General features: G+C 47.3%; 9 protein-coding genes across 9 annotated transcripts; 4 read left to right on the top strand and 5 right to left on the bottom strand.

The window, feature by feature from the left end:
- Positions 1–621: 621 nt before the first annotated feature.
- Positions 622–2,095, bottom strand: SCP_0109450 (hypothetical protein; the record flags this gene model as incomplete). Its single annotated transcript, XM_027753175.1, has 6 exons — positions 622–1,064; positions 1,124–1,186; positions 1,251–1,440; positions 1,507–1,712; positions 1,765–1,883; positions 1,938–2,095. 6 exons carry the CDS (start codon positions 2,093–2,095, stop codon positions 622–624), a joined length of 1,179 nt encoding a protein of 392 aa, XP_027608976.1.
- Positions 2,096–2,412: 317 nt separating this feature from the next.
- SCP_0109460 (hypothetical protein) lies at positions 2,413–2,982 on the bottom strand (the record flags this gene model as incomplete). Its single annotated transcript, XM_027753176.1, has 1 exon — positions 2,413–2,982. One exon carries the CDS (start codon positions 2,980–2,982, stop codon positions 2,413–2,415), a length of 570 nt encoding a protein of 189 aa, XP_027608977.1.
- A 74-nt stretch (positions 2,983–3,056) lies between these two features.
- SCP_0109470 (hypothetical protein) lies at positions 3,057–4,147 on the bottom strand (the record flags this gene model as incomplete). The annotated part of the gene is made up of 4 exons (XM_027753177.1): positions 3,057–3,127; positions 3,180–3,690; positions 3,756–4,055; positions 4,103–4,147. The coding sequence occupies 4 exons, from the start codon at positions 4,145–4,147 to the stop codon at positions 3,057–3,059; spliced, it is 927 nt and encodes a 308-aa protein (XP_027608978.1).
- A 121-nt stretch (positions 4,148–4,268) lies between these two features.
- SCP_0109480 (hypothetical protein) lies at positions 4,269–7,618 on the bottom strand (the record flags this gene model as incomplete). Its single annotated transcript, XM_027753178.1, has 10 exons — positions 4,269–5,011; positions 5,065–5,387; positions 5,440–5,659; positions 5,740–6,116; positions 6,165–6,388; positions 6,439–6,639; positions 6,696–6,851; positions 6,899–7,104; positions 7,154–7,353; positions 7,404–7,618. 10 exons carry the CDS (start codon positions 7,616–7,618, stop codon positions 4,269–4,271), a joined length of 2,865 nt encoding a protein of 954 aa, XP_027608979.1.
- An 855-nt stretch (positions 7,619–8,473) lies between these two features.
- On the bottom strand, positions 8,474–8,722 carry SCP_0109490 (hypothetical protein; the record flags this gene model as incomplete). Its single annotated transcript, XM_027753179.1, has 1 exon — positions 8,474–8,722. The coding sequence occupies one exon, from the start codon at positions 8,720–8,722 to the stop codon at positions 8,474–8,476; it is 249 nt and encodes an 82-aa protein (XP_027608980.1).
- A 6,126-nt stretch (positions 8,723–14,848) lies between these two features.
- On the top strand, positions 14,849–15,424 carry SCP_0109500 (hypothetical protein; the record flags this gene model as incomplete). Its single annotated transcript, XM_027753180.1, has 1 exon — positions 14,849–15,424. The coding sequence occupies one exon, from the start codon at positions 14,849–14,851 to the stop codon at positions 15,422–15,424; it is 576 nt and encodes a 191-aa protein (XP_027608981.1).
- An 81-nt stretch (positions 15,425–15,505) lies between these two features.
- Positions 15,506–15,832, top strand: SCP_0109510 (hypothetical protein; the record flags this gene model as incomplete). The annotated part of the gene is made up of 1 exon (XM_027753181.1): positions 15,506–15,832. The coding sequence occupies one exon, from the start codon at positions 15,506–15,508 to the stop codon at positions 15,830–15,832; it is 327 nt and encodes a 108-aa protein (XP_027608982.1).
- A 227-nt stretch (positions 15,833–16,059) lies between these two features.
- Positions 16,060–17,415, top strand: SCP_0109520 (Transposon Ty3-G Gag-Pol polyprotein; the record flags this gene model as incomplete). The annotated part of the gene is made up of 1 exon (XM_027753182.1): positions 16,060–17,415. The coding sequence occupies one exon, from the start codon at positions 16,060–16,062 to the stop codon at positions 17,413–17,415; it is 1,356 nt and encodes a 451-aa protein (XP_027608983.1).
- Positions 17,416–17,502: 87 nt separating this feature from the next.
- SCP_0109530 (hypothetical protein) lies at positions 17,503–19,416 on the top strand (the record flags this gene model as incomplete). Its single annotated transcript, XM_027753183.1, has 1 exon — positions 17,503–19,416. One exon carries the CDS (start codon positions 17,503–17,505, stop codon positions 19,414–19,416), a length of 1,914 nt encoding a protein of 637 aa, XP_027608984.1.
- Between the last annotated feature and the right edge of the window lie 998 nt (positions 19,417–20,414).

A 20,414-nucleotide genomic window follows, 5' to 3' on the forward strand; every position in this document is an offset into this window, starting at 1 on the left:
ACAAGTGTAAAACTAAAAGGCACCCGTGTGACACCCGATATAAGCCTTAGTAGCCTTATCAGTGCGTATTGATGCCGAGGCTAATTAGGCTTCGTTCCCTTGTACCCGGGCACCAGCTATAGGACCTGGGTCCCAGGTGACCTTAGGCCCCGAGGTCATTCTCCGGCTATTCCGGCTTATGTCGCGCCCCGTGCTATTATTATCCCGCCCTCCCGTCTCGTCTAGACCGCCGGACGTTCCCGAGCGTCCAGTATACACGTGTTCTACGGTGTCCTCATCCCGCCCCGCCTCCTGCTTAGCGCCCCGCCTAGCGCCCCGCCCTCCGCACGCCTCACTAAGCGCCCCGCTGCTCCCGCCTTCATTCTTGTCATTCCTGGCGATGACCGTGCCCTTATTGATGCTTCCATACAACTTGTGTATATTCTAGGGTTTCTAAATGCCCAAGGAATGTAATAACTATATACTGGGGACTGTAAGTAGGTATTAGTAGGAAATCACCAACGGAGGGCGAGAACTATAGGGAAAGACAATAAAAGACCTAGTGGTGGGAGTAAGGATAATCAAAAAGGAGTCAATATTGATGAACAACGGTGTAAGGGGGCGATAACAATGCGTCATCAGCTAGTTCATCACGCCGCTTCTCCCAGCGCTACCTTCGACGTTCTCGGGCATTGATGCAGGCATCTCCTCTCCGCCATCCTCGTCATCGATGGTTTCGGCACTGCACGGTCCTTTCCCTCTTCCACTCTTGGTGATGCCACCTCGTGACTTGCACTGCTTCATCGTTCCGTTCAAAATTGAGATGCGGCGGGCCTCCTTGCGGGCTTCCCACATCGTGTCGTCCAGCTCAACCCAGTGACAAATAGGTTCGTCGCCTTGAAGAGCAGCATGAAGGTGTTCCAGCTGATGAATAGTCTTGAAATCTCCGGGGTTGCACACAGGTCCAGGCTCGGTCCATCCGCGCAGTTCAACGCCGTACGTGCACACCAGCTTTTCGTAGTGTGCCCACGCCATGCTCGGTAAGTCGTCCTTATTGATTGATCCCTTAGACAGTAAGATATCATCTGCATTGTGTTCAGTACTAGTGCACTTAAATATGAAGAAATAGTTATAACAAACTTACGAAAGCCCTTTGTGATCGCAGCGCGAACTTCGGATCGCTTGCCCCCGGTAGCCTTGATGACACCTAGTCAACCCCAATCACATCAGCCTGCCGTTCTTGACATGTACGTGAATGTGGCAGAAAATACCTGCGAGTCTGGTTGTCAGGTATGCTTCAATTTTCATAGCCATCTCCTCCGGCGTGTTCTTGAAGAGCTGCATGCAAGCTTCGGTGACCTTCGAGGTAGTGGAGGTTCGTGTAGTCCAATTATCGGTCACATCACTTCGCATAACGAATGACAGGTACTGGCAACCGGTGCGCTGAGACAAGCCAAGCAACTTCAAAAACAAATAAGGTGAGATTTCCGCACATCACGTCTGACAGCCGGACAGGTGCTTCCGTACCTCTGGGTCAATTCGGCTCATGGTCTTCTCAATATCGTAAGCCACCTTCTTCATTGGCATCTTCTTGATGGCCGCTTTCTCCTGGCGGCTACTCTCAAGCTGAGCGAGAATGCGCTCTTCTTCGTCCTTCAGTAAGTTCTTCCAGTTTGACATGGAGACCTCTTGGGAAAGACTGATAAGTGCCTCACGTCCGCTGCCGGTAAGACCTTTGTTATCTTAGCTATAATGTACACCGTAAAATCGCTGGTGAGTGCAGACCTTGTTCTTTCCGCTTGAGTGCTCTGTCGTGCAGCACAGCGTTATACAAGTTTTTTCTGCGAGCGGCCGCAAGGAGCTTCCCTCCAGAATAAAGTTGCATTGCAACCCACGGCCGTGACCTGCAGTCAAATATGTCAGTCCTTTTCCTCGTTTCAACCGGTGACTGGACTCACTTAGCATGGCCTTGGGCCAAGCGGACTATTGCCCCATTGTAATTTTCTCTTTCGGCATCGATGGAGCACCATAACTCCTTGCGATGAAGGCGAGCTTGCGATTTCTGCTCCTTCGTTTGCTGAGCTTTTTTCTTTGCCGCAGATGGCACCCGTACCATGCTGACGCCGTTCAAAATTCTGTCGAGGCCGACCGAAGTATTTCAAGAGAGTAAGGATAAAATAGGCCGATGTTTAGGGACTGTAACAATTCATATGAGGGTGTAGTATTAAGGGGAAAAAAAAGGGGGGGGGACATATGTCGTCAGGTTTCTCCAAAAGAGATGTCTCCGACAATTCTCACGTGATATATGTATCTCAGACATACCCCTCATGTATTTCTGTATGTAGACTGTGTACAGTTAAACTATGTCCTTTACATGTCAGATTCAGTGACACTGCTCACGGTAGAGCTGATACTACTTGTTGGCGACAATTCTCAGTCCGACAAATTCGGTCCCCCACATGTAACAAACATTAGTGCACGAGATTCTGGCGATAGCTCCTCAAAGATGAGCTCGCGAAGGGCGCGAGCTTGCTCTGCAGTTAGCTCTCCTTGTTGAAAGAGGACCTCCCAGTCTGTGACGTGATAATCCAGGCTCCGATCGATTTTCACGCACTGCCACGCATCGACACGCAGCATCTCAAGATACTGGGATATTGTGTCACTGAAGCTGAACGTGCAAATGTCAGGACTGATGTAGTAGTCGGCAGAGTAAGATGGAGGCGGATCTGAAGGTAGATCTGATAATGAGGCAGTAGGCAAAGGCTCTGTACGCGATCCCGAGTCGGATGGCAAGGTATGGCGAGACTCGTGATGGGAATCCATGGACATGCCACGGTCGATATAGCGAGGGGCACGAGGTGGACTTGTGGGGATCAGCGGCATATCACCATCGCCATCAGAGTCAGAGATATTAATGATGGGACGCTGAATAGTGCGTGCATGAACGGAAGGAGTGCGCGCACGAGCGGAAGAGGCGCACGCAGGAGTGGAAGAAGTTCGCATAGCGGTAGAAGGAGGGTGTACAGTGGTAGTAGGTTGCAATAATGTCGTACTTGATGGCAAACTCGGCCTACTGCTCAGTGCAGCAACGTGATGGCTGTGCGGTGATGCACGAGAAGCGGCTGACTAGCGTGTGATAGCAGTTCTGCTGAGAGCATCTCAAATCAATTCCAAAGTACTTAAAGATATAGCGGACTCACCTGTGCGCTCGAGAGGTGCGCTTCCCTGTGACAATGAAATTCCGGCAGCTGCAGCAATTTGCGATGTCATCGCCTTAACTCCCAGACTCCCAGATTGCTCCTTGCTAGACGGTGCACTACGATGTTGTGATGAGGACGCTGCCACTGTTGCAGACGTCAGCGGGCGAGCACTACTGGATGTACGTGGCTGCGATGATGCGGGCTTTGTAGCTAATCGGATAGGGTTGCTGCATATTCGCCGTGTCTCCAGATCCAACGCATATTCTGGCCCTGGGGTCACCTCATCGAGTCTGCTGCTATACCCAAGAATATGGGGCACTCCAATCTCCTCCTGAACGATGTGTTGAATCTTGTCAATTGCGGTCTTCCACTGCGGGTATTGTTCAAACTGACAAGTCAAGATCACATCAATCTTGACTGTATCTGCTGTCAGAGGCTCTTTGGACAGCCATTCAGGCCGAATGCCTATGCCGATAAATGCGATGTCGGCAAGACGTGCAGCGCCAACAGCCTGTGTGATAAATGAATGGAGTCAGACGGTCTGAAAATTGTAATGGGGAGCTCAGAAATACGCACGGCGTCTTCAATGTCAGTCAAAGCCTCATGACAGGCTAGCTGCCGATCCCAAGTTGACAGACAAAAATGAGGATGTAGCTTGCGTGATGAGTCAAGCTGTTCGTCGTTGTCATGTCGAATATTGAGGCACTGTTTGAATCGCTCAATTGCAATGTCGGCCATGCGTGGCTGAGGAGACTGGCCCTGCGTAAATATTCTGAGTGCCGGAGGACCATATCGTGCACGCGAATATTGTGAAGAATGCCGTGGTGCAAGAGGAGCCATGAGACAGGGGATGATGAGGAAGGGGGAGTAAAGGACCTGAGTGCAAACCGGTGAGTATGTGTCAGGAGCGGTAAGCAACGCACCTGAGCACGAGCCAATGCTCGATCAAATACAGACGTGTGGCGCATACTCCAGTCAAGTCCATTCGCAGTACATGTAATGCTCAATGTCCATAATTTTGCAGACTAGTGTCGTATTCTCAGTGCCTCCATATGTCAGAGTTCGGAAACATAACAAACAGTGATTTAATTAAAAGTCTATCGTTGAGAGCACACCAGCAGACCTACAAACACCCTCGACACCGAGCTCCTCTACAAAATCAGCTAGACGCACCATGTCATTGATATGGTCCGCATCCACCAGTTCCGTGTTGTCTGCATCCAACAAACCATCCACTAGGTCAACACCGGCATTGCTGTGATTGTCACGTGCAGGAGCTGATGAGTCTGAGGCTGGAGGCTGGACCAGCAATGCTCGACCACGTTCGACTGGAACACCCATCTCGAGACACCCCGAGAAACCGGTCAAGTCCTGGATGGCACGCAGACGCGCTGTATGCACTCGGTTCATCCGTGCTCGAGTGCGCTGCCGCTCCTGTAGCTCAGCTGTCATCAATGGATCTGTAGCACGGAGTCTAGCAATTGCTGCATCGTACTCCCTACGCTCGACCTCAATTCCTGTTCGCAAACGTTTGAGCTTGACATTGCAACGCACAATCTCCTCCTGCGCTCGCAAGATCTTGAAGTATTTCGAAGTGATCTCGCGGTTGCGAGGATTAGTCCACGGCACAGAGATGATGTCTTGGTGAGAATAAGCATGCCGCAGAATATCGAATTCCGAGATGAAGGCATAGTTAACTATGTCCTTCCACTCGAGTATGGGTGCCGGCGGGTTCATCTGCGGAGCAAGGGAGTTATATGTCTTGAGCGCCGTGCGAATAGCCTGAGCGCGAGTCTTGATTGCCCGACCTATGGAAGTTTGAAGTTTATAACCTAAAGTGTTTCACGATAAGTCGGGATCAATGGAATCATGTATAAATGCTTACCCATACCAGCCATATTAGCTTTCGAGAGCTCAAGAAGACGCTGCATGACAAGCTGTTGAACCTTATCGAGCGCACGATGGAATTGCCGATGGTGAACATAAGACAGGGTCTCTTGATATTTGGGATGTTCTGCTGTCCATGGCTCGTCGATGCCCAGTTTCATTTCCAGATCTCTGACGGCAGCTATGGCAACTGTAAGCTCGTGCATCGCAGTGCGTCTAGCGGTCTCAAGGCGAAGTGTGTAACGAGCATCTTGCGCGTAGTTGATCGCACGATCAGCGGGAGTCGCGATGAAGTCCATACGAACACTTGCAGACTTGGCGCTGAGAATGGCATCAGTATATCTATTTGTGAGTACACGGCAGAAGTACATACTCAGCTCGTTCACGGTTGATGAGGGCCTGAACGTATGCACATTCTAGTACACGTTCATTCGGCTCGTCCTTCAGGTTATCTAGGAAAGTGCGCTCGGCATCAATCCAGCCCTCGATGTCCGCATCTGTAATATGAAGCTCTTCCTTGAGTTGCTGTACTTCAGGTGTGTAGTCGCGGACTATTGTAAGACATTGTCGATAATTATTGTACAGAAATCGGCCTGGATAGCGAACGTCGTACACAAGTTTATGTGTCCGTGTCAGCACACAATACACATATTAGAAACAGTGTAGAACTTACTCAGCTCCATGTACTTGTCTTCATCCCATTGAGTGAAGTGCAGGTCGAGGGCTTGCATCCAGTGGAACGGTGTCGCATATCTGATTACCGGAGCGGTACTGTTAGAGCTTGAGAATACCCGCTCCATCGTTTCCAAATCTTCGATGCCAAACCCCTTGAGATAGAGGGGATGGCTTGAGAGCTGGCAGAGGCGATTGTGCACGTACCCGTGGAATGCACAGACACCGAAGCAAGTCTTGAGTTCGCGCACCCTGGGACCGACCAATGGACTATTGTGCGCGGTTTCTTGAAATGCACACGCGATGTCGTATCCGAAGGCACAGTTGTCCCCATGGACATCTAGGCTGTGGCTGAGAATAGCTAGGGGGTACTTCGCACTGAAAATGGGTCAATAAAGCATTTAAAGTGGGTGCAAATCAACTCACAGTTCACCGCTACGAACCATCTCACAGGCTTTTTGAATCAGACTGTGCCAGCAGGCACTGACAAAGATGCCGGTGATATCGTAGATATCGAGCGCGCATTTCTCATGTTCTGTGGCACTCGCCTTCCACCTTTCTGTGCATGGTGTTGGTCTTTCTTGTCCATCGGTAGCCTCCCCGGGAGCGTCCTCCGTGATCCATGGTGCATCCTCCTCGATGTTGTCTTCCTATATGCATCCCAATCAGCATATGTATAACACTTACATAAAGTACTCACATTTTGCTCTGACACGGGTTTAGCCTTCATTTTCCGCTGCTTGACCTCGTCCTTGAAGTGGTCGACTTGCCCGCGCGAGAGGAAGTAATTGCTAGTGAAGTTGCGATCATCCGCTGTACCGGCATTCGCCACACGTTTGGCGGAGTTGTTGCCATCCATCGCCAGGAGATGCGCTGGAAACAGGGTCGGCTCACCGTCAAGCTGCAGCGGTCGTGATCAGAGAGAGAAAAATTGTGTAAATTGAACATGGGACGCACCTTCAGATTACAGCAATGACAGGTGTTGCAAATGCGCCAATGTTCAGTGTGATGACCCAGCGCTGCCCTCACAATCTGCTCCGTTCGCCGCAGGATGTTCAAATACACGTCGAATGTGGCCGACAGGTGTTCTCGTGCTGTGTGTGTGTAATTTACCTGGCAACAGGTTATTAGATGCAAAGGAAACAAGCGACACCACTTACATCATGGATGTCGCACAAGGCCCTTGTCATGGCCTGGACACCAAGCTGTGGGTGTCGACGATGCAATCTATGGTAGAGCTCCAGTGTATCCAGGCTTATCGCCACAGAGGGAAACACCGGGGAACATCCGAGCAAGCCATGGCAGATAAGTGTGACGTTCGCGAGCTCATCTGGCTGCTGCATGACGCGCAGAGCATTTTCTCGTGCTAGAAGGTGGTTAGTATATGATCGATAGAGAGACACGAGATCGCTAACAGTGTGTTCTGAGTGCGACTACCTCGAAGATGTGACCCTCCAGATTCACGTTGTCATTGTCCGGGATTGAAGATGGGGTGTGCTTCCACTGCAGGTAGGCAGTTACCAAATGCGACATCTGCTCGTCCCAATTCCGATGGATCGCCTTGAGCCGTTCTCGCCATGTCTGGACGTCCGAATGTTGATACCGCCTGTGAGACCTGCACAAGTCAGTGAGGATGTATTTCGAGTGAGATCTTTCCGCACTCACTGCTGCAGAACATGCTCCATCGCCGCCCAAGTAACATCACCGTACTCACCGCCTTCATGAGAGATCTCGCGATCCACGCGTTGATCCTCTTCGATGTCTTCCCAGTCCATGTCGATGTCGAAGACTTCACTATACCCTGGCGTTATGGGCATATCAGGGGCCGTGCCATTGTCTATCACCAGATGGTTCACCGCAGAGCGAGATGTTGCTGGCATGGCTATAGTGCGCCATTCCCAGGATGAAGGCCTGTCAACTGTCAAACCGTGTGATACAACACTGAGAACACGTACCGTTCAGCCCTTCCCAGCGTCTCTCCATCATAATATGATGTTCTTCAGCAATTTTTGAGCGGGATTTGTTCTGCACACGTGTGCCAACAATTGCGCCCTCGACTTGATCGCGAAGACCGATAGTAATACTAGACTTGACCTTGTAACGTCTAGCATGATTTCGCATGGCCAGTTATCTATATCCGGGTATATCCAGAGCGAAGAGAAATATATATAGATATTACAGACGGGGATAGGGAGTGGAGGACACGTTGGAAATGATGAGAATGAAGGTGGGAGCGGCGGGGCGCTTAGTGAGGCGCGTGAAGGGCGGGGCGCTAGGCGGGGCGCTAAGCGAGAGGCGGGGCGGGACGAGGACGCCGTAGAACACGTGTATACTGGACGCTCGGGAACGTCCGGCGGTCTAGATGACACACCTTTCAGTCATGTTACCTGAACTGAACTCCCATTTACCCTGACATTGTCATGAACTGGACTGCCAGCGGACATCGGCCCATCGGTTTGTGTAGAGAGCTGTCAGCGATGGGCCCATGGTGATGAAGGGAAGGCTGGAGTGATGGGCCCACCGCCATGGGGGTAGTTCTGAGCAATGGGCCCACCGCCATAGGAGTACTTCTGAGCAGTGGGCCCATCGCCATAATGCTATTATTTAGCGATGGGCCCACCACCATAGAGGCACTTCTGAGCAGTGGGCCCACCACCATAGGTGATGTTCTGAGCAGTGGGCCCACCATCATAGGGGTACTTCTGAGCAGTGGGCCCACTGTCATAGATGTTATTCTAAGCAGTGGGCCCACCGCCATAGAGGTACTTCTGAGCAGTGGGCCCACTGCCATAGGTGATGTTCTGAGCAGTTGGCCCACCACCATAGGGGTACTTTTGAGCAGTGGGCCCACCGCCAAGAGTGTAAGATGAAGGATGGGCCCACTGCCAAAGGTCAGAGGGTTGGCCATCACCAGAGCATGTTACTGCCAGAAATGGGCCCATCGCCAAAGTACCCTCAGTCAGGGCCTTAGTGCAAGCACCCATGGCATAGGTCATCACCAGAACATGTTTTCGCCAGCAATCAGCCCACTGCCAAAGGCCAGAGAGTTGGCCATTACCAGGGCATGTTTCTCCCAGCAATGGGCCCACCATCAGAGTAGTCAAAGGTCAGAGAGTTGGCCATCACCAAAGCATATTATCGCCATCAATGGGCCCACCGCTAGAGTATAATCAAGGAGCAGTGGGCCCATCGCCACGAGTGTAAGATGAAGAATGGGCCCACTGCCAAAGGTCAGAGTGTTGGCCATCATCACAGCATGTTTCTCTGAGCAATGGGCCCACCGCCAAAGTATGATCAATGAGCAGTGGGGCCATCACCATGAGTGTAAGATGAAGAATGGGCTCACCACCAAAGGTCAGAGGGTTGGCCATCACCAGAGCATGTTATCACCACCAATAGGCCTATAGCCAGAGTACAATAGCTGAGCAGTGGGCCCATCTCCAAGAGTATCAGATGAAAGATGGGCCTACTGCCACTGGGCTCACTGACATGGTGTTATTAGTCAGTGATTGGTTGACCATCATAATACTGGCAGTGCCTGGACTCAGCAAGACACCTAATCGCTAACCTGACACTACATCTCTGGTGGAGTTTTTACAACATGGAGTCCTGCCTGAAACTTATTGTAGCTGTCGTATAGAGTGCAGTGCCACCATTTTATGAGTTTCTGATATATGGTGAAACATGACTTTACATTCTGGTGATGGCGAGACTCAATTTGCCAAAAAGTCGCCAACCTAGCTCTCCTTCTTTGGCAAAGTTTGTTAAACTTGGAGGACTGTCTGAAACTTGTAGAAGAGGATTTATAAAGGGCAGTGCTGCCATTTTAGACTTCCTGGGTATATGGAGAGCCATAGCTTTGCATTCTGGTGATGGCGAGACTCAACTAGTAAAAAACTCGCCAACCTGGCTCTCCTTCTCTGGCGAAGTTTGTTAAACTTGGAGGACTGTCTGAAACTTGTAGCAGAGAATTTATAAAGTTAAATTCCATCATTTTATGAGTTTCTAGTATATGGCGAGCCATGGCTTTACATCCTGGTAATGGTGTGACTCAACTAGTAAAAAACTCGCCAACCTGGCTCTCCTTCTCTGGCGAAGTTTGTTAAACTTGGAGGACTGTCTGAAACTTGTGAAAGAGGACTTATAAAGTTAAATTCCATCATTTTATGAGTTCCTAGTATATGGTGAGTCATGGCTTTACATCCTGGTGATGGCGAGACTTAATTTGCCAAAAAGTCGACAATCTGGCTGTCCTTCTTTGGCGAAGTTTATTAAACTTGGAGAACTGTCTGAAATTTGTAGAAGAGGACTTATAAAGTGCAATGCCACCATTTTATGAGTTTCTAGTATATGATGAGCCATGGCTTTACATTCTGGTGATGGTGAGACTCAGTTTGCCAAAAAGTCGCCAACCTGGCTGTTCTTCTCTGGCGAAGTTTGTTAAACTTGGAGGACTGTCTGAAACTTGTAGAAGAGGACTTATAAAGTACAGTGCCACCATTCTATGAGTTCCTAGTATATGGTGAGCCATAGCTTTACATTCTGGTGATGGCGAGACTCAATTTGCCAAAAAGTCGCCAACCTGGCTCTCCTTCTCTGGCAAAGTTTATTAAACTTGGAGAACTGTCTGAAATTTGTAGAAGAGGATTTATAAAGTGCAGTGCTGCCATTCTATGAGTTTCTAGTATATGGCGAGCCATGGCTTTACATTCTGGTGATGGTGTGACTCAACTAGTAAGAAAGTCGCCAACCTGGCTCTCCTTCTCTGGTGCCATTTGTTAAACTTGGAGGACTGTCTGAAACTTGTAGCAGAGAATTTATAAAGTTAAATTCCATCATTTTATGAGTTCGTAGTCTATGGCGAGCCATGGCTTTACATCCTTGTAATGGTGTGACTCAACTAGTAAAAACCTCGCCAATCTAGCTCTCCTTCTTTGGTGAAGTTTGTTAAATTTGGAGGACTGTCTGATACTTGTAGTAGGGGATTTATAAAGTGAAGTGCCACCATTCTATGAGTTCCTGATATATGGCGAGCCATGGCCTCACATTCTGGTGAAGGTGAGACTCAACCAGTAAAAAACTCAGCAATTTGGCTCTTCTTCTCTGACAAAGTTCACAAAACTTGGAGCACTATCTGGAATTCATAGTAGTTGGTATATAAAGTAAAGCACCACCATTTCATGAGTTTCTGATAGACGTTGAGCCATGGCTTCACATCCTGAGGATGGCTAGACTTAATCTGGTGATTCTCCACTAACCTGGCAGCCCTTCTCTGGTAAAGTTAATTCAACTTGAAGCACTGTCTGGAATTGATAACAGCTGTTATATAAAGTGAAGGGCCACCATGTTATGAGTTCCTGATTGATGGCCAGCCATAGTTTCACACATAAAAATGCTAAACGACTAGCTGCTTCTGTAATGAAGTCTGTATGCAATGGAGTATTATCTGAAACTTATGGCCAAAGTTATATACTGTGGAGTATGAACTGCAACTTGGAGTAGCAATATCATATTGTGACTTAACAGCTATTAATTCTCAATAACAATTAAGTGTAATTCTTTGGAGAGAGCTACACTTAAGTTTATAAAGTGTGTTTTGCTTTTCATATAAGTAAATGCCAGACATTTGTTAGAAAATGACAGATGTATCTTTTTCAAGACAACATGTAGTCAACTGTAATGTTAAGTGATTGGCAAGCTTTACTCCTCAAAAAACAGCAAAGTTCACTTCCGAAGAGTTAGCAATATGTCACTCTAAGCTCTATAGACTTCTTATAAGTGTGTCAAGAATCTATCTAGCTCTAATATAAGGTCTATGTAATCACCATCCTTTAATGTAGATAGAAAAATGTATTGAAGAAGAATCTCAAATATATAGAAGAAAACACATATAGGAGCCATTATGTTCATGTAGATGTGTGTGCACTCGGAGACTAAAAAGGAAAGTGTGATTCCTTGACCAGTTCAGCAAGTCACATGAAGTTCATTAAAGGTAGACAATATTGAATTCTTCATATAACACTAAGTGATTACAGTCAAAACTAACCACAACATCATATTTTGCATATAAAGTGTTGTACTTTATTATACATAGTATCATGCAGAGAAATGGTAAGTTGTATGCTGAACTTCTCAAAGTGTTCACAGATCATTAGAATGGCTGTGTGTATCTTGCTAAACTTCAAGAAGTAATGCAAGGCTTCTCATTGAGAGCATACAACTGCTGTTGTAAGATTTAGTCACTCTTCCATATTATACATATATAAGATTATCACAACCGGTTAGCATGCTAACTTGTGAGTGTATTTAGGATGATTATATGTGGCTCAAAACTAACTACGAAGTCATACAGCACTGGCATTGAACAGTAATGCAACTGCTGCTCTAAGTTTTGAAAGGCTTAGATACTTCACTTTATAATAAATAGCAGATTGTCAGCATTGAATCTCAGTGCATCCACACTTTGCCAAAATGTACAAACACAGCCTGACATCAGCCAGAAGTCCATATAAAAGGACATCACAGTATATAGCTACTGCTACAACTTATAGTTAGTACTTTATATCATATGAAATTCATCAGTGTATGTGAAAAAAGAAGTATCAGATTGCCAGTTACATTTTCCCTGTGGCTCACCATCTATAAGGAACTCACGAAATGCTGGCACCACTTGATATAACATTTACTTCAATTTTTAAACAGTGCTTTAAGTTAGACAACCTTTATCAGAGAACAAGTGCCAGATTGGTCATTCTTTTCCTGGTTAAGTCTAGCTATTATCAGGATATGAAGCTATAGCTCACCATTGATCAGGAACTCAGAAAGTGATGGCACTTCACATTATGAAATGTCTACTATAAATTCCAGACAGTGCTTCAAGTTTGCCTAACTTCATCAGAGAAGAAGAGCCAGGTTAGCAATATGTTTATCGGTTGAGTCTAGCCATTATCAGGATATTAAGCCATAGTTCCCATCTACAAGAAACTCAAACAATGACGGTGCTTCACTTGATGCTGCAGCTACTATTAATCCCAGACAGTCCTCCAAGTTTGACAAACTTTACTACAGAAGGAGAGTCAGATTGCTGAGTTTTTTACTGGTTGAGTCTCACCTTCACCAGAATGTGATGCCATGGCTCGCCATATACCAGGAACTCATAGAATGGTGGCACTTCACTTTATAAATTCTCTGCTACAAGTTTCAGACAGTCCTCCAAGTTTAACAAACTTCACCAGAGAAGGAGAGCCAGGTTGGCGACTTTTTGGCAAACTGAGTCTCACCATCACCAGAATGTAAAGCCATGGCTCATCATATACTAGAAACTCATAAAATGGTGGCATTGCACTTTATAAGTCCTCTTCTACAAATTTCAGACAGTTCTCCAAGTTTAATAAACTTCGCCAGAGAAGGACAGCCAGGTTGGCGACTTTTTGGCAAACTGAGTCTCGCCATCACCAGGATGTAAAGCCATGGCTCACCATATACTACGAACTCATAAAATGATGGAATTTAACTTTATAAGTCCTCTTCCACAAGTTTCAGACAGTTCTTCAAGTTTAACAAACTTCACCAAAGAAGGAGAGCCAGGTTGGTGAGTTTTTTACTAGTTAAGTCACACCATCACCAGGATGTAAAGCCATGGCTCACCATATGCTAGGAACTCATAAAATGATGGAATTTAACTTTATAAATCCTCTGCTACAAGTTTCAAATAGTCCTCCAAGTTTAACACACTTCGCCAGAGAAGGACAGCTGTTACAATGCTCCTCACTTGTGGCGCGTCTTTTCTTTTTCTTTTCCTTGTTCCCTTTACGTTACCAGACCACGTGATCCAACACGTGACTCATCGGAGCGCAACCTCCGATTCTTTATCCAGATGTCCAGAACCCCTAGTCTAGGGTTACACCGGATCCAACTCCGGACCTTCTTCTTATCGCACATGCAAGATGTGCATGTATGCCTCATCTTTACCTCGTTCTGATACACGACTCGTTATCCCCATTAGTACTGATTATCTCTCACGACCTTACTCAGCTTTCCCATACATATTACTTCCTCGCTGTTACCCTGCTTAGACATCGTTTCACCTTATCTAGCCAATGAACGATCCTGCATTACTGCGTAGTACTGCGGATACCTTTTGTATAAGTAGACGACCTTGTCGAGCTGGATCCCCATCTCGACCTGGTTACCATTAAACCAGCTTTTCACTTGCCTTTGACTGAGATCGACCGTCAGTAGCAGACAGCTACTACGAGTCATAAGAACGAACTCTGATCGACCTTCAGTGCGAGGACATCGCCAGAAGTGTCACTTGAACGGACTTGTGTCTTAGACTAAGACCTTGTCTCGTGATGACTCGACTAGACGCTCGTGTTTCGCTGCCGCGTAACATTAGGTCGAGATCTTATTACTCTCTGTGACTTCCTAGAGTCTAACAACGAACTACCGACCGGACCGAACCTTGAAGACTGAACGATACACCCGATTCGATTGCTAAAGCACCGTTTGAGATTACTCTGTAATCGAGGTAGCTGAAGGGATAGACTGATCACTCATCTTCGGAGAGGGGTCTGTCCGAGAGACCAATAGGCCGAGGAGGCTGAGGTAATCACTCGAGCAATCAGCAAATAGGTGTATCAGTTTGAAGACAGAAGACACTCTACGGGCTTGTTAGCCGACGACGAACGAACCCACTTAGTTAAGGACGGTGTGCAGTCTACGTGTAGACATAGGCCACACAGAAGAATTTATCCACGCTGGATTTTAACTACATCAACCCGACCGCTCTTCCAGAGCAGTACCGCGAGCACCTCCCATCCCAAGCGGAGTGGAGCACAGAACGAAATGCACATTTCATAGGAGGAAGGCCTGTATTCATCAGGCCAGACAATCACAACTTCGACTACTCCCCAGAGGAATTTGAAAGGACACTTCCCCATAATCTTGGTGGAATAGTGCTTCAGCACATCGCGGACAGTGGTATAACGACCTCCTATCCAGGAGAAAGACCAGACGCCCCTTGGAACCCCCCTGCCCAGAATCCTGTACCCCAACCGACTCTTGCACCAATCGTATCCGATTACATACCACCGATGGCTACAGTTACCATGGATGAAGGACGTCACCATGTTAGCCAGAAGGAACTTGGTTTTAGAAAACCCGAGATCTTCAACGGTTCAGACTGTTCGAAGCTTACGGAATTTATAAACCAATGCAAGAACTACATGGCCGGAAATAGCCATGTCTACCAGGAGGACAATCAGAAGATCGCATTCGTGCTATCACACATGCAAGGAGGAACAGCAGGATCATGGGCACAGAGCTTCATAGAAACGGAACTCACCAATGATGACTTCCTTTCTTATGGGAGTTGGAGAGACTTCATTGCGAGTGTGAACAAAGCATTTGGCGATGAAAATATTGAAGAAACCGCTCGTACCTTGCTGCGTAACATCAAGCAAGGAACTCGTACTGCGGACGACTACATTGCCGAATTCCGATCGCTTGAATCCAAGGCGAAACTAGAAGATGCCGGAAATATTGAGTATTTCAAGTGGGGGCTTAACGACCCACTCCGACAAAGGATATATGGGATGGAAAGCATGCCCAAGACACTTGACAAGTGGTACGAATACGCCTCGCAGTTTGATAACCAATGGAGATCTGCTCAGATCTTCAAGTGAGGAGCCACTACGACGACGCGAGGAAAGGGCCGATCTGTCCATCGTCCCTACTACTCGGCTTCTGCAAAGGATCCAAACGCGATGGATGTTGATCGTGTCAATATCTCGCGCTTATCCCCGGACGAGCGACAAAAGAGAATGAAAGAAGGATTATGTTTCCTATGCGGAAAGAAGGGCCATATAGCCAACGACAGACAATTCCACCCCCAGTCTGGAAGTTTCACCCGTGCTAGAATGATACAGCCTGGGTTAGACACGGACACGATCACATGGATCAAGAAGATGCGAGAAGACCTCGCACAGAAGAAGGAGACATCGAAGGAAGAAACCAGAGAGGAACAGATCGCCTATGTGCGAAACGTCTTCAACGACATGACTGATGAAGAACGAACCCAATTGGGTTTTTGAGACGACGGCCACTAGTAATGCATGGACCGTCGCATCTTACCATATCTCCCCTCGTTATTTGTAACACTAGCAGAAATTCAATCACTGTGAATATTTCGTTGGGAGAGAAGGAAGACGTTACAACAGAAGCCTTGATCGATTCCGGTGCAGCTGAAACGTTCATGAACATTCGTTTTGCGGAAGAAAATGATTTCATCAGATGGGAATTACCGAAACCGATTACAGTCATGAATGCAGATGGCACACCAAATCAAATGGGTACCATTACTCATTGTACCTGGAAGATGATGAAAATCGGAGGAAGGAAGACGCTTACTCGCTTCCTCTTGACCGGCATTGGCAAAGAAAACATACTTCTCGGCATGCCGTGGCTTAAACGCCTCAATCCGATGATCAACTGGGAAACCGGTGACTTTTGGTTTGGTAAAGACGCCAAATGGCCACCGAAACCCACCGTCGAAGATGCATCAGATGAAGAAGTTTCGATTTTCAAGGAAGATGGACTCCCAGAGTTAATCACCACCGAAACTTCCCCTACCTCGTTTGGGCATTCAGAATCTATCAGAGAAATCATGGCCGATAACACTGAGTGTGGCGAGTTACCCGCAGTGCAGAATGATACCAAACCAGATGACCCACTATCAGAACCCCCTATAGATCAGCTCGATGACAACGATCTAGTTATATCCTATATCGCAGGAGAGCCAGTTATTGGGATATTTGAACCCATCAGGAAGGAGTCACCTTTGATGAATGAAGAGACTGAAACTGCAGTCTTCACCATACGAAGAGGCCCCGCCATTGGAAGAATGACACACAGTACCCAATCCCCATTATTCTGTAATGCACAGAATACGGTCTTTTACAAACCATCTGGTAAATCACAAGAATTGGCACAACAGGCACATAATGAAGCATCAGCTGTAGACAAACCCAAAACCGTCGAGGAGTTGGTCCCCAACTACCTCCACGATTTGAAGTCCGTTTTTGAAAAGAAAGCAGCTGAATGCTTTTCAGAAACCAGGCCTTGGGACCACGCCATTGACTTGAAACCCGATTTTATTCCACGTGACTGTAAAGTCTATCCATTATCGCTCAAAGAACAAGGAGCGATGAATGACTTCCTGGAAGAAAATCTGCAAAAAGGATACATCCGACCGTCAAAATCTCCCATGGCTTCACCATTTTTCTTCGTAGGAAAGAAAGACGGAGCACTACGTCCCTGTCAGGATTACCAATACCTGAATGAAGGGACGGTGAAGAACACCTATCCTCTTCCGCTCATTTCTGACCTTATGGATCAATTCAAAGGCGCATTGATCTTTACGAAAATGGATTTACGCTCCGGATATAACAATGTCAGAATCAAAGATGGTGACCAATGGAAGGGCGCATTTAAGACAAATTGCGGACTTTTCGAACCTATGGTCATGTTCTTTGGACTCTGCAACTCCCCGGCGACTTTCCAAATGATGATGAACGCACTCTTCAAGGACATGATCGATGAGGGATGGATAGTCATTTACATGGATGATATCCTCATCTTCTCAAACGATTTGGAAGAACATCACGTTCGAACCTGACACGTACTCCAACGACTCAAAGACAACGACTTATTCCTTAAACCGGAAAAGTGTTTCTTTGATGTTAAAGAAGTCGAATTCCTAGGCATGATCATTCGAGAAAACTACATTGGCATGGACCCTATCAAACTTAAAGGAATTGCAGAATGGCCTGAACCAAGCACGGTAAAAGGTGTTCGCTCTTTCCTAGGGTTTGGAAACTTCTATCGGAAGTTTATTGCCAACTTCTCGGATATTGCCAAACCATTGACGAATCTTACGCGCACTGCCGCTGGATCTCCACCTTTTGAATGGACAACAGAATGTCAGACAGCTTTCGACACATTGAAGCAACAATTCAGTACCGCCCCAGTACTGTTACTGCCTGACAAGGCAAAACTCTTTATTGTTGAATCCGACGCTTCCAAGTTTGCTACGGGTGCAGTTTTACGCCAAGCCGATATCAATGGAGACCTCCATCCTTGTGCCTACATTTCACAGACGCTCAATCCAGCTGAATGGAACTACGAAATCTACAACCGCGAACTCCTCGGAATCATTCGAGCCCTCACTGAATGGCGCCATTATCTTGAAGGCTCTCCCCATCCCGTCGAAGTTTGCAGTGATCACAAGAACCTCACATACTTCCGTACAGCTCAGAAGTTAAACCGCCGACAAGCACGATGGAGTCTCAAATTATCACAATTTGATCTTCACCTCATCCATGTCCCTGGCACTCAGATGATCCAATCTGATGCGCTCTCTCGTCGTAATGGACTCGATGACAGTGAAAGTGACAACGAAGATCGCATTCTTTTACCCAACGCACTATTCGTGCGATCCATTTCCCCGACACTATTCGACGAAATCAGGAATCACGCAGCAAAAGACCTCATTGTTCACGAAGCCCTCAAAGCGATTGCGCACAAAGGGCCATTCCCCATGAAATCATCGCTTTCCGACTGGGAAGTTCGCGATGGTGTCATCCTCTACAAGGGAAAGATTTACGTTCCACCATCCGAAACTCTTCGTCGTGACCTCGTTCGACTACATCACGACTCCCCTGCCATGGGTCACCCTGGAAAGTTCAATACTCTTGAACTGTTACGTCGTGAATTCTGGTGGCCCGGCATGTATACATTTGTCTACAATTATGTTGAAGGTTGTGCCGCCTGTCAACAAATGAAACCGAATACTCATCCAACTCGTATTCCTTTGGAACCAATTCTCGCTGACCCACACGCATTACCATTTTCCTGTTGCACCACCGATTTTATTACTGACCTCCCCGTTTCCAACGGTTTTGATTCAATTATGGTCGTAGTAGACCATGACCTTACGAAGGGGGTGATTCTTACGCCCTGCCTCAAAACAATCACAGCCGAAGGAACGGCCAAGATTTTTCATGACAAAGTATACTCGCGATTTGGATTACCCAACCGAATCATCTCGGATAGAGGACCTCAATACGCATCCAAGGTCTTCCAAGAGTTAAATCGACTACTCCAGATCAGATCATCAATGAGCACAGCTTATCACCCTCAGACGGACGGAGAAACAGAGCGAGTCAACCAGGAGCTGGAAATCTATCTTCGACTCTATTGCGGAAACAACTCTGAAACATGGGCCGACCGCCTGCCAGACCTCGAGTTTTGTCATAACACAAGGGAACACTCGGCACGGAAGATGAGCCCATTCCACATCATGATGGGATACGAACCACGTGGACTCCCTTCCGTATTTCCGACCACGAACATTCCATCGGTTGAATCCAGGCTTGACATGTTGCAGAAGATAAGACTAGAAGCACTAGCCATGCACGAGTTAGCCCGACAACAGATGGCGGACCGAGTCAGACAAGGATCGCCGAAGTTTACACTAGGACAGAAGGTCTGGCTAGACTCGAGGAACCTGAAGGTCAATTACGCCTCGCGCAAGATAGCACCAAAGCGTGAGGGGCCATTCGAAATTGTCGAAGTCATCGGACCAGCCAACTATCGTCTCAAACTCCCGAAGACCTGAAGAGTTCATTCCGTATTCCACGCCGCCCTTCTATCTCCTTATCGCGAAAATGACATACATGGTCCGAATTACGTGAACCCACCACCTGATGTCATTGATAACGAAGAAGAGTACGAAGTCGAAGCCATCCTGAATCACAAGATGTACCAAGGTCATCTGAGGTACTTAGTCAAGTGGAAGGGATATTCTTCAGCAGAGAACTTGTGGGAACCTACCCACAATTTACAGAATGCCAAGCGAATCCTCGATGCATATAAAAGGACCAGGAGAATCCAGTAGAGGAGAAGAAACCCGGAATGACTACCACGACAGTTTTCCTCATCATCTTCCTAATCGTCCTCCACTGCACAACCCTCACTTTTCTTTGGATCATCCACTGAATCCTTATCAGACGACTTGTCGAACACACACTCTTCATGCGAGACAGCCCGCACGCTAACGGCTGGGGTGATCAGAACAATGCCTGGAACTGATCAGGCAGCTCTTATCTCTGTGGGAATACTCTTTATCGTCCAATGGATTTTCATCTATTTGATTATTACCCGAATCCACGACATTCTATTTCACATCACAGATAACCGCGATCCCCTTAACGACCGAAAGGTATAAAAGGAGGAGAAGACGATATATCATCAATGCCCACTTCCGCTATAGACGACCTTGTTCACAATATACTCGCTGAAGTCGCCTCCACAATTATGAGCATACCCGCATCGCCTACGCTTGTCAATGGAGTACCCTCTCGAGCACAGACACCCTTTATCCGCGCCTCATCGCCCTCACCTTCTATCGAACTCAGTCACGCATCGGACGAACAAGAATTTGCCACACGTCTGGTCTCGGCTATCCGTGTTCCTGTCGACTTCACAGATATCCTCGTCGCCTTACGAAATCGCCCGCAAGATCGACAAGCGGTGGTTTCCATGCAACGAGCATTAGAAATGGTCAAGTGGATGCAGACGGCCAGACAAGAGCTCATCGCAGCAGAGGAAAGGACG

This window comes from Sparassis crispa (assembly GCF_003851025.1).
Source record: "Sparassis crispa DNA, contig_000000F, whole genome shotgun sequence".
NCBI classification, from domain to species: domain Eukaryota; kingdom Fungi; phylum Basidiomycota; class Agaricomycetes; order Polyporales; family Sparassidaceae; genus Sparassis; species Sparassis crispa.